This window comes from Cotesia typhae, unplaced genomic scaffold, assembly GCF_013202065.1.
Source record: "Cotesia typhae breed Kobodo isofemale line unplaced genomic scaffold, CoteBio_Ctyphae contig_123, whole genome shotgun sequence".
Classification (NCBI taxonomy): domain Eukaryota; kingdom Metazoa; phylum Arthropoda; class Insecta; order Hymenoptera; family Braconidae; genus Cotesia; species Cotesia typhae.
In genome coordinates this window covers 1,849,118-1,865,874 of record NW_027423715.1, presented here as the reverse complement: position 1 = coordinate 1,865,874, position 16,757 = coordinate 1,849,118, and the positions used below count along the sequence as shown (strand labels likewise).

At 29.6% G+C, this 16,757-nt stretch overlaps 4 protein-coding genes across 5 annotated transcripts; 2 read left to right on the top strand and 2 right to left on the bottom strand.

The window, feature by feature from the left end:
* Positions 1–468: 468 nt before the first annotated feature.
* Positions 469–3,881, bottom strand: LOC141535049 (serine/arginine-rich splicing factor x16). Of its 2 annotated transcripts, none has more exons than XM_074254812.1 (4): positions 3,654–3,881; positions 3,037–3,440; positions 960–1,148; positions 469–792 (listed from the first exon to the last, which is right to left on the bottom strand). In XM_074254812.1, the coding sequence occupies exons 1-4, from the start codon at positions 3,660–3,662 to the stop codon at positions 759–761; spliced, it is 636 nt and encodes a 211-aa protein (XP_074110913.1). In that variant the 5' UTR covers positions 3,663–3,881; the 3' UTR covers positions 469–758. The 2 variants fall into 2 exon arrangements, with proteins under 2 accessions (XP_074110913.1, XP_074110922.1); XM_074254821.1 differs by having other exon boundaries at positions 951–1,148; positions 3,654–3,878.
* Positions 3,882–4,897: 1,016 nt separating this feature from the next.
* Positions 4,898–9,780, top strand: LOC141535527 (cGMP-dependent 3',5'-cyclic phosphodiesterase). Its single transcript, XM_074255496.1, has 10 exons — positions 4,898–5,322; positions 5,729–5,860; positions 6,111–6,358; positions 6,785–6,894; positions 6,993–7,132; positions 7,234–7,411; positions 7,627–7,808; positions 8,039–8,223; positions 8,289–8,841; positions 9,152–9,780. Exons 1-10 carry the CDS (start codon positions 5,218–5,220, stop codon positions 9,491–9,493), a joined length of 2,175 nt encoding a protein of 724 aa, XP_074111597.1. The 5' UTR covers positions 4,898–5,217; the 3' UTR covers positions 9,494–9,780.
* A 668-nt stretch (positions 9,781–10,448) lies between these two features.
* LOC141536878 (focadhesin) lies at positions 10,449–15,087 on the top strand. Its single transcript, XM_074257661.1, has 5 exons — positions 10,449–10,591; positions 10,648–10,710; positions 11,064–14,083; positions 14,186–14,504; positions 14,916–15,087. Exons 1-5 carry the CDS (start codon positions 10,538–10,540, stop codon positions 15,066–15,068), a joined length of 3,609 nt encoding a protein of 1,202 aa, XP_074113762.1. The 5' UTR covers positions 10,449–10,537; the 3' UTR covers positions 15,069–15,087.
* Positions 15,081–16,507, bottom strand: LOC141536910 (protein C1orf43 homolog). The gene is made up of 4 exons (XM_074257709.1): positions 16,216–16,507; positions 15,978–16,134; positions 15,493–15,712; positions 15,081–15,429 (listed from the first exon to the last, which is right to left on the bottom strand). Exons 1-4 carry the CDS (start codon positions 16,372–16,374, stop codon positions 15,237–15,239), a joined length of 729 nt encoding a protein of 242 aa, XP_074113810.1. The 5' UTR covers positions 16,375–16,507; the 3' UTR covers positions 15,081–15,236.
* Positions 16,508–16,757: the final 250 nt, after the last annotated feature.

Below are 16,757 nucleotides of genomic sequence, written 5' to 3'. Positions count from 1 at the left end.
ACTATCAGCTAAGTTAATTTTCAATGACACTGAAGTTGACAGACATTGAAAATTTTTTTAGAATTTTATAGCAATTAAATTATTTAAAAAATTCTACATGTGCAATTTAATAAAAATTATAAGTGAAAATTTTTAGAAGCATTTTTTTATTGTAATTTATTTGTTAAAAAAAATTTTTAATGTCTGTAAACTTCAATGTTATAAATTTACATAAAATTTTATTTTATTAATAATTTTAATTGCTTAAAAAATTTTACCAAAAACTAACTATTACACGAATTAAATTACAAGTACTTGATATTAATTTAACTAACATGTTTATTTTAATAGTGTAATAACTTTTTCAATAAACTTATTTAAACGTCTAATTACTTTCAACTCTATTACTACACTAATAATAATAACATTTATTACTAAAATAAAATGGAAGGTTTATTAAACAGATAAATGAAATTAAAAGATAATAAATATTGTATGAAAGTGTATTTTAAATTTTTATTTCAATTAAATGTTTACTTATTTCATCTAACACATTATTAATATATATTTATGCTTCAGTATATACTTACTGAAGTGAAAATAATTACGAGAAAAATGAAGAACAATAACAATTACCTTGAAGTATTGTTCCAGAATCGCCTACTAAATAAAGGCTCAGTTACATGACAATAAAACACATAAAACTAAAATTATATTGTTAAGTAAATAATAATTAGTAACATTAAAAGCTTGAGATCCTTATTATGAAATTGTGTTACTCAAAACTTTCCGTTACGGTCACCATTAGATTTCCTAAAAAATAAAAATTTTATGTTATATTTAAAAATGTACATTAAAGTAATTTAAAAACAGAAAGAAAAGAAAAAAAAATAATAAAAATGGTTCCTCAATGGCAGATTATTGAAAGAGTATTAAAAATGCATTTGAAGAACCACTCGTTTAATATTTACCATTTTTACCTGCTGCGAGATCTTGAAGCCGATCGTGAGCGGGATCGACGCAGTGGTGGGCTACGATCTTTAGATTCAGATCGGCCCTTGCTGGCCGACTTGGCACGTCTGCCGCTACGGCTACGTGACCGGCTGCGGGATGATGAGCGGGATCTAGAGCGCTTGCTGCGTGATCGCGAACGCGATCGTGAAAATGACCTAAAATAAATATTTATATTATTACAGCTGTTTATTATATTTATATTAAATTTTAATTCTCGTTACCTATTACTTTTAAATATATATAAAAAATATATTTAATAATTTATACTATTTGATACGTAATAATTCTTCTAAGACTGGCAGACATTGGCCAAATGTTACAGTATGTACTTGAAGGGTTATTTAGTTAATTGACAGAAAATATAAAAAAAAAAAAAAAATAATTGAAAATAATAATAACAATAATAATAATAATAATAATAATAATAATAATAATAATAAATAAAAAATACTGATTAATTGATCTTCATCAGTACCAAATATCCAACCCTGATTTGTTTTTCGTCATAAATATTTTTATACCATTAATTGATGGCAGACTAATTCGCAGGCAGCAGAAGTACACGCGATGGCAATAACCAGAATGTGGGGAGAAGAGCAGAGACAAGCAGACTTATGTAGGTGAATTCACGCGAGGGTCAGATGAATGAAGGCAGAGTAGCTAGATGGGACGACCAAGACGACCAAGACGATCAAGACGACCAAGACGATGACGAAGGAGCTAGATCGTTTTATTAATTTTTTTTTTTTGATTTTTTAATTTTATATTTTTGACTCCTTCATTTCGCAAGCAAAAAGGAAGGAACACCGTGAGTAACTCAGAAGAAGGTGCCAGTGTGCCGTTAGCTCTCTTGTCTGTCATGGATGATGTTCAGTAGTTCAATAATTATTTTTGTAATATATTTTTTTTTGTGATATATTTTCAACTGTTTGTTAAACATAATCGAAATTATTTATCGTGGAAGTATTGAAGTGTGCTAGCGAAAACAACACACTAGCCACCCCCGTCAGTCGTCATGTGTCTGTTTATTTTGGCGCTCTCTTGGCCCTGCAGACGTGCAGTAGGAAACCCCAATAGTAGGTAGGTAGGTGCTCTACGCTGTAATCTACGCAGTGTGTGTGTCACAAAGTGAACCCCAATGGCGAATCTCGCGAGTATCTCGGTTGCGATTGCATTGCACACATGCGTATGCCTGCTCAGCCGCATCTCCTATAAATAACGGGGAGGATTACATCGGCAACAAATAACTCCAAACAATTGATTTCAATTTTTTTTTTTTTTTTCTTTTTTTTTTACCTCCAGTCATTTACTCACCAATTGTTTTAATATTTTTAAAATAATCATTTGACTTACATCATTTACTTATAACTTTCCAATATCACCCGAAATAAAACAAAAATGCAAATGAATAATGAAATTAGTATTTACTAAATGACCAGATACAATTTAATTCATTTTTATTAAGGTAGTACGGTGTATTTACCGCGTAATTTTCGAGATTAATTCAAATAAATATCACTTCCAGAGGATTATTTTTAGGAGAAGGGGTACGAAAAACAGCTACTAGTCACTGAAACCGTCGTGAGTGTATATATGTATTGAAAATATGGTAATCGAGGAGTACAGTAACGTTAAAAAAATTTAACTTACAACCTTAACTCTGTCGATGCGTATAACATGGATAGTGAGCCAAAATTATGACATTAAACTTAGCAGTCATTTACTTTTTTTCAACAAATAAATTTGTTCCGAAAAATTGTATTTTTTATTTTTTTTTTAATTTCTGCATGGCAATTTTTTTTTTCTAATTTTTTTTGCCATAATTTATTTGTTAAAAAAAATTCTAAAAATTATTAAATATCTGCTAAATTAATTTTCATGCCAAAATTTTTAATCTGGACTATCGCGGAGGTACTACCTTAAATTAAACATGCAATCAAATTGTTATTTATTTTTTTATATCTGATCATTTAATGGATTCATGAATTTCAAGGAATAAAACAAAACTCAAACACTAAAAAATTTTTTAAAAGTTAAACATACCTGCGTTTGCGGCCGCCCCTGTGTTTAGGACAGTCGCGGGCATAATGACCACGTTCTCCGCATTCGTAACACCTGTCCTCTGGATGGAATGGTCGGCCACCACCGCCTCCGCCACCACCACCGCCCCCACGACGGGAGCCGCGGTCTCGCATCAGACGTTTCCCATTGGAACGTTCAACTCTAGCTCTGCGTCCGCAGATTGTCCGTCCATCAAGGCCACGAACTGCATCGTCGGCATCTCGCGCGTCCTCGAACTCCACGAATGCGAATCCTGGCGGGTTCCTGGCTACCCACACGTTTCTGAGTGGTCCGTAGTATGAAAAGGCGTCCTCGAGGTCTTGCTTTGTGGCGTTGCTGCCCAGGTCACCGACATAAACTTTGCAGTCGGACGGGTATCGAGACATCTGTTTTATAAAATAAATTTTATTTATTAATAATTAATTAATTAATTAAATAATTTTTTTTATCGATTCAATTTACTCCGAAAATTATTTATTACGTAATTGCAATTACAGATAAAATTTATTTTTCAATGATTAAAGGCCACTCGTTTATATTTACGGCAAAAAAATGCACAATGCTGGCTGGGCTTAATTATTAATTATTATTTTACTTACTTGGCTCATTGTGATGCTTTTTAATACACGCTATTTAGCGCATACACGTAGTTGAAAAAATAATGTTTGGATTCTACTGATGCAGTTTTATTACTAAATATATTTATTGATTTTAACAAACTTGTTTAATGAACACGATTACAAGTACTTTCTATTGCGTGCTTATGCCTTATGCGATTGATGAATTTCCGTTTTTCTGTCCGGTCTCTTCCGTCGGCTGCTTACAAAATGGCGGAGCGTCGCTTACAATCAGCTACGGAAATTCGATCTAACTATCGCACGGACCGGAAGTAGTTCTAAACTAATTTTACGATTGGGTGTTTTGAATTTACCGCGCTTTTTTGGGACCAATTAAAATTGGAAACGTGACATTATTATTACTTGGGTATTAATCAATAATGACATGCATCATCACAATGGCGCAGTTTTGATCAAAGATGATGTCTTTTAATTTATTAAGTTTACATTGAAAAAATTTAAGTTTTTCAGGTTATAATTATCTTTAAAATTACAATTTACAATTTTTTTATGTCATTAAAATTAAGCTAGCAGATATTTATTAAATTTTAATAATTTTTTTAACAAATAAAATAAAAAAGAAAATTAACCTGTAGAAATTATAAAAAATTAAAAATTAAAAAGGGGAAAAAAAGACATCTAAAAATTAAAAAAAAATTTTTTTTTATTGAAAAATTATTACAAAATAATAAAAAAAAATTTAATTTCCAAAAAATTTGAAAAACTGTAAGTGCAATTTAAAAAAAATGTTTTTTTATTTCAATTTAATTATTAAAAAAAAAAAATATGATATTAAAGTTAGCTGTCATTTAATTAATTTTTAATTTTATTTACCTATTAAATTAATTCAAATAAATTATTTTAAAAAATTGCATTTTTAATTTTTTTAAATTTCTAAATGTCAATTTTTTTTTCTCATTTATTTTTGCTATAATTTATTTGTTGAAAAATTCTAAAAATTAATAAATATCTGCTAAATTAATTCTCATAAAAATAATCCAAAAATTAAAAATGTCGGCTAACTTAAGTATTATAAATAATCATTAAAATAAATTAAAAACTAAAATTTCAATCACCCGCGCATGCGTTTTCAGATGTCAAAATTCGAGGAATCGAGACTAGGATTCCGACTAATCGATTCCACACATATACAACTAGTTACATGTATGTACGCACTAGATATAGGTATGCTATTGTTTGTTTTTATTTTCCTTTTTATCCGGGGTCAGTAATCCTCTGATCGCGGAGCATTTCGCAGTGTAAATGGATACGAAATAATACTTCTTACTTGCACTTGACAGGATTATTTTGTACAAGCAAAATAAATTTTTTAATCACCTGCCTAAAAAGAAAACAATTAAAAAAAATCATGAACTGTCAAAATAAAGTTTCATTAAAAAATTTAAATGGTTCAAGTGATGATAAATAATGAAAATAATTAAAAAATCTTCATAAACTTGAATAATGAGGAGCAATAAATAATCCAATAAATTATACTGTCATCTAAAGTTTTTTAAATAATAAAATAAATAAATAAAACAGCAAAATGACGTTGAAATTAGAGTCTACGACACCTGAAAAAATGCTTTCTCTGATTCAAGATCTCGCTGACTTGCCTTGCAGTATTATACAAAAAAATTTAAACAAATATGTAAGTATTTCTTCATTTTTTTAATTATTCAATCTAATAATTTTTATTATATCATAGATTGTTATGTAAGAAAATTAATTACAATAAATTAATTAATTTATTGTGTCATAAAATTACACAAACTGATGTTTACGTAGAATTAAAGTCTAAAAATATTAATACAAATTTAAATAAATGTGAAATTGTTTTTTTTATTGTTATTACAAATGTTTCAATCAATAAAAAATAAAACAATCAATTACGTAATAAGAATAGATAACGTATTTATAAGAAATTTATTTGTTTAATTTATCGAATTGAGTTAAATAAAATTGTAGGAATTTGATTGAAATTTAATCAATAAGTTACTTTGACAGCTGATAAAGAAAAATGATTTATTATTTATTGGTTATTTATTTGTCTGTAGATTCAATCAAAATCTGGAGCTAATATATCATTTCTTGCGCCTATTTTACCCGAATCTGAGGAAATGGTGATTCACGTCGTGGGTGAAAAAATACTCGACAGAGGATTAAGAATTCCTATAAGCCAATCTAATGTAATAATCTTGGAATTATTTTTTATTTACCGTAAAAGGAGACAACTTAATATTTTCTTTTAACTTAAGTACTTTAGTCTAATGGTTTTACTTTTATCGTTCTTATTTATAATTACATTAAATCAAAATGATTTTTTCGCCTGAGTAAATTCAACAATTTAATCAATCTTTTTTTAATTAATTTTAATTGATAATTATTGTAACTAAGATAATTATTAATTATTAATTATTTAATTAAATCATTTATTAGGCAAACGATCATGTATTGCACCGGGTTATTAAATCAAGAAAGTCGTTGAAAGTTAATTGTACAGAACTGGACCAAGAATTATTAGAACATTTAAACTCCGTTAGTAAACTGGTACCTGATACACTACTCAGTATTCCTATTGAACATCCTAGTGAGCAGTATATTGCTCTAGTTGTTTCGTTGGTGAATTGCCCTGAGGATCAAGACTCTGAAGATATTTGTATTAAAATTGTCGAAGAATGTTTTCGGTACAAATATTTGTGCATATATATTTTTGGGTGACCGTCTTTTAATTCTCATGTAATAATTAATTACGACGAAATTTCTCCTCAATAATTTTTTATTCAATATTTTCTCACACCAAAACTTCTCATTAATTCTTAACATAATTAAATTTATGTTGTGAGAAATTTTTGCTGAGAAATTTTGACGTGGATAATTTTTGCGGATTAATAAAAGTGGGGAGCCGTATTTTTGGTAATTATTTACAAGTGGGTGCTTGTTTTTACGGCGCATTTATGATAAAAAATGTTGTAATTTTTTCAAAAAAAAATTTCGTTAAAAAAAATGAAAATTAAAATATTTGACCCCACTTTTAAATATTTACCGTATTTTTTAAAAATTATTTTATGAAATAAAATAATTAAAATAGAATGTACAATTTTAATTTCTAGATATTGCTTGGGAATGTTGTTAAATACTTTGAGATGCCAAGAAGAAACGCGGTTGAAAGTTCAATGTCAAGATTTACTTACTGTTTCAAGAAAGCTTTTTACTCATTTAGGTAACTAAAAATAAATATTAAAATTAAAACTTTTATTTTAATGAATGTTGACAATTTTTTTTTTTTTTTTTTTTTTTTTTTTTTTTTTATAACTTCAGGTGACCTGCCGGACTTGTTAAGAGAAATAATGATTGAAGCAAGAAAATTAACTAATGCTGAGAAGTGCTCATTGTTTTTAATAGACCACGAGCATCATGAACTTGTCGCTAAAGTTTTCGATGGAATTTCAACGTCGGACGTAATTATAAAATTGATATTTATTTATTAATCAAAATATTTATTTATTATAAAAATTATCATTAAATGAATTTAATTAATTTAAATAAAATTTTTGTACAGGAAATGCGGATAGCTTCAAATCAAGGAATAGCCGGCCATGTAGCAACTTCAGGAGAACTAATAAACATAAGAAACGCTTATGAACATCCATTATTTTACAGCGGAATTGATGAAGTGACAGGATTTAAAACGAGAAATATTTTATGCTTTCCTATACGTGATGAAAATCAAATTATCGGTAAAGAATAAATTAATTTTTAATTTTTGTAATTTCTATTTCTATTAATAAATTAATGCATGATTATTAAAAGTAAATTATATATCGATTAGCATTTGTTTGTCCGGTTGTCACGCTATTAGACATTTAATTTAATTTGTATGTTTATTTATTTATTTATTTGTAAAGTGAATTTTTAATTAAAATTATTTTTAAATATATTAATTAATTTTCAGGAGTCGCTCAATTGTGTAACAAAATAAATGGACTGTATTTCGACGTGTGTGATGAGGAAGTTGCTACAGCTTTTAGTATTTATTGTGGAATTTCTATAATGCATAGTATAATTTATAAAAAAATCCAAGACTCTCAAGCAAGAAGTAAACTGAGCAACGAATTAATGATGTACCATATGAAAGTAAGTACTTTATATTATTGAATGAAAATCTATTATCATTATTTCTTTTTTTATTGCTTCGTGTAATTAAGTAATAAAAGTTTAAACGTCATAATTGATATTAATTAACCGATTGTTTGCTCACGCAAATCGATAACCATAGCAGGTATTATTCGAGTTATTAATTAAATGGCATGGAATATGAATTGCTATTATTAGACTATGTTTTAATTGATTATTCCTTTTTATAGGTAGAGGAAGAAGCGGTTCAAGCATTACTCAATTGTCGAGATGATCACAGTCCTAAAGATTTTGATAAATTCCATTTTACGCCTCGTAATATTCCGCATCAACATACGCCTTGCTATGTATTAAAAATGTTTGATGAACTTGATCTAATTACAGTGTGGAGAATAAAACGAAAAACATTAGCTAGGTAATAAAATATTTTTTTTTTTTTAAGAGAATATTTAACAAAATAATAAAAAAATAACTTTTCAGATTTATACTTTACGTGAAGAAAGGATACCGAGATGCTCCTTATCACAATTGGGTCCATGCATTTTCCGTCGCACACTTTGCCTATTTGATGATTAAAAATTTAAATCTTGTTAAAAATAATTACATGACTCGACTTCAGTCATTAGTTTTTCTTGTATCAGGCTTGTGCCACGATATTGACCATAGAGGGACCAATAATTCATTTCAAACGCAGTGTGGTACTGTATTAGCGAGTCTTTATAGTTCGGAGGGTTCCGTGATGGAACGACACCATTTAGCACAGTCTATGTGCATTCTCAATACCGAAGGTTGTAATATTTTTGAAAATCTTACTAGTGATGAATACAGCGAGGCTCTAGATTTACTTCGAAATAATATTCTTGCCACTGATTTGGCATCGCACTTTCGTTCAATTGATGAGCAAGACGAAATGATTAAGCAAGGATTCAATAATGAAGACCCGATTCATCAAAAACTTTTGCATGCCATGTTGATGACTTGCTGTGATTTAAATGACCAGACGAAGGATTGGAAAACGTCCAAAAAAACTGCTGTAAGTATATTTTTACGCTGATTAATATTTTTCTATAAGTGTTAAAAATATTTTTTTAATCATTATTAATTATTTTAAAAATTTATTAAAATTTTACTGGAATTTTTATTTAAAAAAAAAAAAAAAAAAAAAAAAATAATTTCTGACTTGAAAAAAACCTTAAAATTTGAAAATGTTAATTTTTCACCTAATTATGGCCCAAAATGGGTTTGACCCACTTGTAAATAATTTCTTTAATTTTTTATTCATAAATATCAAAGATTTTTTTTAGTATAAACGAAAACTGACTATTATAATTTTTTATTTTTAGGAACAAATATACGACGAATTTTTTTCTCAGGGAGATTTAGAAAAAAGTATGGGCACTGCCCCAATTGAAATGATGGATCGCGAAAGAGCATCAATACCAGATTTACAAGTACAATTTATAACAAATCTTGTTTTGCCTTTGTTTGAAAATTTATCTACTTTATTTCCTACTGCCGATTGTCTTGTTGAAGCAATAAAACGAAATCGTGAAATTTGGCGAGTTGCCATACCTATATTTCACAGATACAGCGAAATAGGAATAAAAGGGATGGATATACTTTTGGATCCAAGTATTGAAAACGAAATTCTGACTGCCTACCACACACAAACAGTGCCGACATAGACTAAATATATTATATACATTATACATTATATTTATTAATACTAACAATATAAATATAAGGTACTGCACGCTAAATCAACCACTTTGACAGCTTATATTTCAGGATTAAATGAAATTCTACTATTTATTGTATTCAATAAGACAAATTTCCTTTTATTTTTTTTATTTAAGGCTCTTATTGAATATAATAATTAGTAGAGGTTTCAAAAAAATAATAAAAAAGGTTTTTAAGTGGTAGATTTTTCATAAAATATTCTGTATACATATAATAAATATTTTAAATTATATTTTTTATTAGCGATAATAAATTAAAAAGTGCTTGTTATTTTTAAATGTTTAGAATACTCTTACAGCTATTTTTATTATGATTACACTGTCTTTAATGATTATAAAAATTATAAACATTCTAAAGTATCGCTGCTGTTATGATAGAAATATTTCAACTAATAGTATTTAGTAAATTATAGTGCAAAAATATAAATTTCAGAGCGCTGGCGCCTTTTACATTGTATAAATTATTATTTATCAAATAAGTAGATATTATTTTTAGTAGTGTAGAAAAAACAATCTTAATTAAATTTAATAATCTGCATTTTTATTCTTTATTCTATTATTAAATATTCAAATATCTTTTGATGTAATCTAAAAAAAATTCAATAAATAGTTTTTTGTCAAATTCATTTTTGGGTTTTATATTTATTTATTTTAATTTTTTTTTTTTATTAAAAAAAATAAAAATAAAATTTCATTTGTGAATAACTTGAAAAACTGTAAGTGCAATTTTTAAAAAATGTTTTTTTGTTTTAATTTAATTATTTAAAATAATTTCAAAAACCACGGCTAATTTTATTATTATAAATATTAAAGAATAGACTAGCAGCGCCATGTGGTTAAGAAGAAACAGGTGATATCAGAAAGAACAAATTTAAAATCACACAGAGTATAGGTTAGAATTTTTTAATATTATGACAAAATAAAAACATATTTTTATACTATTAAATTAAATTAGTAATTGTAATTATTAAGAAAAATTTATAAATTATAATGGATGAAATAGCGTACAAATTATCATCAAATAATTCAATTCTTATTACACATGTGAGTATTTAATATTTAAAATAAAAAATAAAGTATTAATAAAATAATTTTTTCAGGGTATTTCAAAAATATTAGAGATTATCAAGAACAAACTAAGTAACAATGAAGATCCTTTGAAGGTAATTTAATAAATTTATTCAAGTTATTATTAACAACTTCTATGAATTTTTATAAAAATTAAATTAGCCGACATCTAAAAATTTTTCGAATTTTTTTTATTGCAAAAAAAAATAAAATGTTTAGTTTTTTTTTTTTTTTTTTATTAATTGAATTAGCAATAAAAAAGTATTTAAAAAAAAATTGCACTATAGTTTTTAAAATTTTTTACAATTGAAATTTTTTCTTTTAATTTTTTTTAAAATAATTTTATCAATAAAAAAATTCTAAAAAAGTTAAGATGTCAGCTAACTTAATTTTAGACGTGGAATTTATTTATTAAATTTTTTTTTATTGTAATTGTCATAAAAAATAGATTCCAGAATTAAAATCACTCTTCACAAAATGCAAGAGCGAGAACGCGATAGTAAGCCTAGTATCCTGCCACGCAGTGGTCGCTCTAGCAGAGTCCGGGCTGATAGAAGTCTCTGCAACTCTCTCAAAGCTGTCAGCAATGCTAGGAGAAACAAAGAACTACTCAGCAGTGACTTCAGCAATTTGCAGCTTGCTAATTTTGCTCTTAAAATCTCACTCCGGGAACTACGTATGTCCGTTTTCAATCCAGGCTCCTCAGCACCCGCTGATAACAGTTCTGAACGAGAAAGCCGACTCCTGGCGCAGTGTTCTTGGCGACATAAAGTCAATGCTTCACGGTTGCAAGCCAAAAGCCGTCCAAAACCACGTGGAGCTCCTGAGGCCTGTATTTATGTACATAATCGGTAACCCGACCAACTCATCCCTAGAAAACTGCCGCCAGCAGGCCTGGAGTCTCCTAATAAGAACACCAGGCGCTCTGGAGCTGCAATTAGAGATCATCCAATGGTTACGAACTATTAACTTGAGCTCCTGCATAGCCACCAACAATTTAATCCTCGAGTTTACGGAATTAGCGGTGACGAAAAAAAATGTTCAATTATTTTCAGCTTTAACTCCGTTGATTATGGCGCTGGCTTTGGATCTGCTGAAGCACAATTGCGACCCGAGGTCTAACATAGTCATGATCGAGTCTATTCTTGACTGTACCGGACCCGATGACATTAATCACCTTAATGCCATGCACGAGAGCTTAATTTCCAGTGTCATACTGTCGATACTATCCGAAATGCTGGTCATAACACCGGTTATTTATCTCCACGATTTAATTAAAATAGCCGCTTCAATTGTAAATAAATTAGGGTGCAATGAGATTGTGGCTTATTCATTAGTAGGCTCGATATTACCGTGGGTGGCCTACGCGACGCCTTTATCTTCAGAAGCCCTAGAAATAGCCGACAACTTAATAACTACAATCACCACTAAAACATTTACTCGCAATAAATACCCTGAAAAAATTTACAACGACGATTTGTTCAACCACCTCAGCCACTCGAGTCGCTATGTTCAATTTTACACAAACCTCTGTGTACACATCGAGTCGTGCGTTAATTTAAACACTTGTTTGGATAAATTGTCAAATATTCCCAAAGAATTTTTGTACAATTATAAATTAATTCTCGGAGGAATTTTTTTGAGCAGTAAATCCACCTCTATGATTTTAAAAGCGATTAATTTACTTGTAAGAATTGCCAAAGAAAATGATTCTTACGCAGGTCATGTATTGTCAATGCTTCTGTACAAATTGTCAAAGTCGAAAGAAATTGAAGTGACTAAAAAATTGTTGTACATTTTACCTGAATTGGCGGTGAGTAAAGAAAATGTACCGATAATTATTCAAACTTTACAAACGTTCCTGGCTGCTGACAAGCCATTGAAATATGTGGGAGTAAATTTATTCCTCAAGGCGTGGATGGTTGAGCCGCGCTGCCATCGGTACTTGATGACGGGATTAATCGACATGAGCTCTAACGACAAGAGTACGCAAGCTAATATTACTTGCGCGAAGGCCATGGTATTTATCTGCGAGAACAGACCCGAGCATGGAGCCGAGCTTGTGCCGTTGTTATCACAAATATTAAATAGATGCGGAGACATGGACGGTAGTGCTGCCAGCGCGTTAGCTTTGAGAGGAATTTCAGCGCTTTGTGATGCTGGTATCGCGGATATTTGCTCAACCTGGCGAGTTTTAGCACCGAAGATGAATAAAGAAGACCGGCCGATTGTTATAAAAAGCTTGTGTGATTTTTTCGCAACCGTACCGACGAATTCTGCGCATCCTGAGGACCAGTTTGAAGAGCTGGTAGATGAATCTCTGACTAAACTCTGGGAGCTGACGACTTTTGAGACCACCCGGAACTTGGAGATCGTTAAAGCGGCTTTCAAAGCTCTGTCGGCTTACACAATTAGCCAGATAAAAATTTCCGTGCTGCCGGAAGTATTTTTGAAAGATTTACCTGCGAGTAAAAATCCAGAGGAAACAAAAACGGAAATAGCGTTTACTTACGTACCCAGCGCTTGCTGGATCACGATGCTAGAAACTATTCATGAGCCTGCTTTGTCTCTGGCTGGGGATTTAATTATTAAATTCATAACTGATGAATTGTACGGCTTTAAAACGGGAATTTACATGTGGGCGATGGGGGAGCCGATTAATTTCAAGTATCTGCCGGAAAAAAGCCCCGTTCGGGCGGTCGGCGAGTATTTGAGACGGTTCAGCGCTGATAATTTAAACACGAAGAAGAAAAAAATAATGATGGAATGCTTGAGGATATTTTCTCACAAATATCTAAAACCTTTGCCGCCAATCAAGTGGGAGCTGTTTACCAAAGCGATAAGTGTCTCTCCCGAAAGCTGGACCGCGGGTATTTCGCTGGCTTGTCATCAAGCGGCGGTATCTCCTTCGACTAAAGAATTTCTCAGCAAGCATCTGACCAAAATGATGGAGAAATACGCTGATAATCCAGATGTTACAATAACGTCTGAAGAATTCAAAGAATGCTGGCATTTGTGTACTCACTTAGATGACATTTGCCGCGGAGTTACTTCTGGAGTTCTCGCTCCGTTTTTAGACGTTACTTTCAATTGTATTATTGACAAAGCGATGGTAGATGACGAGACTGCTGTTGATATGTTCGATCAGCTTATGGGATTTTATTCTAAGACTCTGAAAGACGATCTTGTTCATTTTGATAACAAAACATTGATCACTGGAATTTTAGAAAAATTGTTTGATAAAATTGACGTTGACAGCAAGATTTTTGAAGCTTATACCAAAGCTTTGTTGGAAATGACAGCTGAAAAAATAGAAAGAATTACTCTTCCTAATGTATGGGAAGAAATTACTAATGATAAATTGAGAAAAGCTATTATTATTCGCGCAGGATTAGTTTTAAAACGCGATAATGAAATTCCATTGAGTTGGATGAATGAAATAATACGTGTGTCATCTTCAGAACCTGGGTATTTATTTTTAATTATTTTTTACGAAGTTATTGGACAATAGTTACTATCTAATTATAAATTATAATTTATATACATTAAAAAATTATTTATTTATTTCAGAGTTCAAAAATGCTTACTGAGTAATATGAAAAAAATTCAGAGTAAATTACTGACTGAAAAATCAAATGCTACGTGGTCTTGGGACTTGATGTGTCGCATACAAGCGACAATTGTTAATTCCCACGACAATTACTCCCTTGAAACTACAACCTCGCTCTGTGATATTTTATTTGTAACAATAATAGTACTTGCGTGTGACGATTGTTTTATAGAAAATTACGAGTCGCTAATTACATCGCACGATATAAGAATTCAGTTATTTCCACATGCTATGGCCGCTATTATCTTGATGCCATATTGGAAGAATATTACCCAACAGGTACACAATATTTACAACACGAATTTTAAACTAAATTAAATATTTCCTAACAATCACATGTTATTTATAATTATAAACTATAAATTACAATTACGATCTAGTCCTTTAAAATCTAATTTATAGTTATTTTCGATAATTATTTACAAGTGGGGTCTACCATTTTAATTTCCATTTTTTTGAACGAAATTTTTTTCTGAAAATTTTGATGAAAAATTAATTTTATTTCACTAAAATTATAATTAATAATATATGAATTTTTCATAACTTTAAAATTTTTTCCAAATTTTGAAATAAAAAAAAAAATTGAAAAATGTTAATATTTCACCTAAATATGGCCAAAAATAGGGAGGACCCTACTTGTAAATAATTACCTTATTTTCTTTTACTTTATTTTAACATCTATTGTTTCAGATTATGGAGTGGCTAAACTTTATGAGAAATAGTACACTACCTACGTCGTACAAAATTGTTTTTCACAATACACTTGTGTCTTTAAAAGAACAACGACACCTCAATGACTTGTGGCCAAAATATTTGTCTGTTAAAAGTCCGATCCAGTTATAATAAACTTTTTTAATTAAAATATCGCTTTTCATAAATATTGTGTGCGCTTACCCATTAGACTTACAAATAAGTTAACTTAATCTTACAATTAATTCAGTTAAATTAAGTAATAAAATAATTATTTATATAGTCTCGTCACATGTGCTGGATGTGACGATATTCATAATGCTAGACAGATGTCTCGGTATTGTCTAACGCCATCACCGTCAAGGTATTTGGCCGTGACCCGCTGAGAACTTGTTCCTCTGGAGGCCTCATTCGTGGTTCCAGGATGTTTCTTTTCGTCTCGACGTTTTTCTTGATCGGCGTACGACTTGGGCTTGATTTTCTACTGCTTGGATATGATTTTAACAGACGAGCTCTGTAAATAATTGAATTAAATTGTATCAATTAAAAAATAAAAAAAAATTGACAAATAACTTACGCATCAATAAGTTTTAGGTGCAATCTAGAGTACACTTGGTACTCCTCATCAGTAAACTCAGTCGGATCATGTCTAGCATGTTCATATAAATCACAAAACTGATGAATCATACGCTGTCCGCTGCCATTTAAAGCCGCAGCGAGTGTTGTTAGTAAATAAGCACGCAAATTTTCAGTCGGGTGGCGTTTTAAACAGTTGTCATATTTTGTTATTTCTGCTTCTATAATTAATAAATCATAAAAAATAGAGACATTAAAGTTAGCAGTCACTTGAAAATTTTTTAATTTTATTCAACAAAAAAAATTTGTTCCAAAAAAATTATTTAAAAAAAATTACATTTTTAATTTTTTAAAATTCTAAATGTCAATTTTTTTTCTAATTTTTTTTTGCCATAATTTATTTGTTATAGAATTTTTTAAATTATTAAATTGAAAAATAATAAACTAAGATAAAAAAAAAAAAAAAAAGGCTTGTAAAATCCTTACCAAGAGTCTTAACATCATCTACAGCTTTTAAACGATAATAATGAGGTGGTACTTGGCTTCCTGGCTCCATAATATACCTAGGATCACTAATTAACTGTGGTTCGTGTTGTATCCTAGGAATTACTTGGATTCTCCTTTCTAGTTCCCTCTTCAAAGACTAAAAGTATTTTTAGTAAAAATTAATAAAAGTAATTTTTATAATTATTTTACTACTTTAACCTTAACAGTGTATACAAACTTTTTTAGCATCCTGTCCTATAGAAATATGAGGACCTCGACGAGATCTCAGGGCGAATCTCATAATTTGACGTTTAGCAAAGATAAACAGGAGTAAAATAGTTAAAACACCAGCAGCTATAAACACAACAATTGTTACTCCTGACAGTTCTTCTGTCATGTTGAAAACGTGACTGCAACTATCAGCTGATCCTTGGCTGGTTTATCTCGTTTATCCACAGCGTCGATACAGTAGGAAATTTAATTACACACTCATGCCACAACTTTGCAATTGGGTATTTGCATGATTTTGATATTCATAAACTTTTGATATTTTTACATTCTATATAATTTTTTAAAATTTTTGGAAGAAAAATTTTTCGATTTTGTTCTTAAAAATTTAAATAATTTAATAAATAAAAGTGATCCTAAATTACATAAAAGTCACGTGATGTAAAACGTGATGTGATTGGTGTGACGTCATTGTGCTGTTTGTAGCGCGTATATTTGAATGAGCATTTAAGTCATGTATAATATTTTACATTGCTAAAAAACTTAAAGTTA

Coding starts and splice junctions, on each gene's coding strand:
- LOC141536910 (XM_074257709.1), bottom strand. CDS start 16,374: ATGACAGAAGAACTGTCAGGAGTAACAATTGTTGTGTTTATAGCTGCT. Junction 16,135..16,215: donor TAGGACAGGATGCTAAAAAA/GTTTGTATACAC, acceptor AAATACTTTTAG/TCTTTGAAGAGGGAACTAGA. Junction 15,430..15,492: donor CACCTAAAACTTATTGATGC/GTAAGTTATTTG, acceptor AATTATTTACAG/AGCTCGTCTGTTAAAATCAT.
- LOC141536878 (XM_074257661.1), top strand. CDS start 10,538: ATGGATGAAATAGCGTACAAATTATCATCAAATAATTCAATTCTTATT. Junction 14,084..14,185: donor GTGTCATCTTCAGAACCTGG/GTATTTATTTTT, acceptor TATTTATTTCAG/AGTTCAAAAATGCTTACTGA. Junction 14,505..14,915: donor GGAAGAATATTACCCAACAG/GTACACAATATT, acceptor CTATTGTTTCAG/ATTATGGAGTGGCTAAACTT.
- LOC141535527 (XM_074255496.1), top strand. CDS start 5,218: ATGACGTTGAAATTAGAGTCTACGACACCTGAAAAAATGCTTTCTCTG. Junction 7,133..7,233: donor ATGGAATTTCAACGTCGGAC/GTAATTATAAAA, acceptor ATTTTTGTACAG/GAAATGCGGATAGCTTCAAA. Junction 7,412..7,626: donor TGATGAAAATCAAATTATCG/GTAAAGAATAAA, acceptor ATTAATTTTCAG/GAGTCGCTCAATTGTGTAAC.
- LOC141535049 (XM_074254812.1), bottom strand. Junction 1,149..3,036: donor AGGGGCGGCCGCAAACGCAG/GTATGTTTAACT, acceptor TATTTATTTTAG/GTCATTTTCACGATCGCGTT. Junction 793..959: donor GCTTCAAGATCTCGCAGCAG/GTAAAAATGGTA, acceptor TTTATTTTTTAG/GAAATCTAATGGTGACCGTA.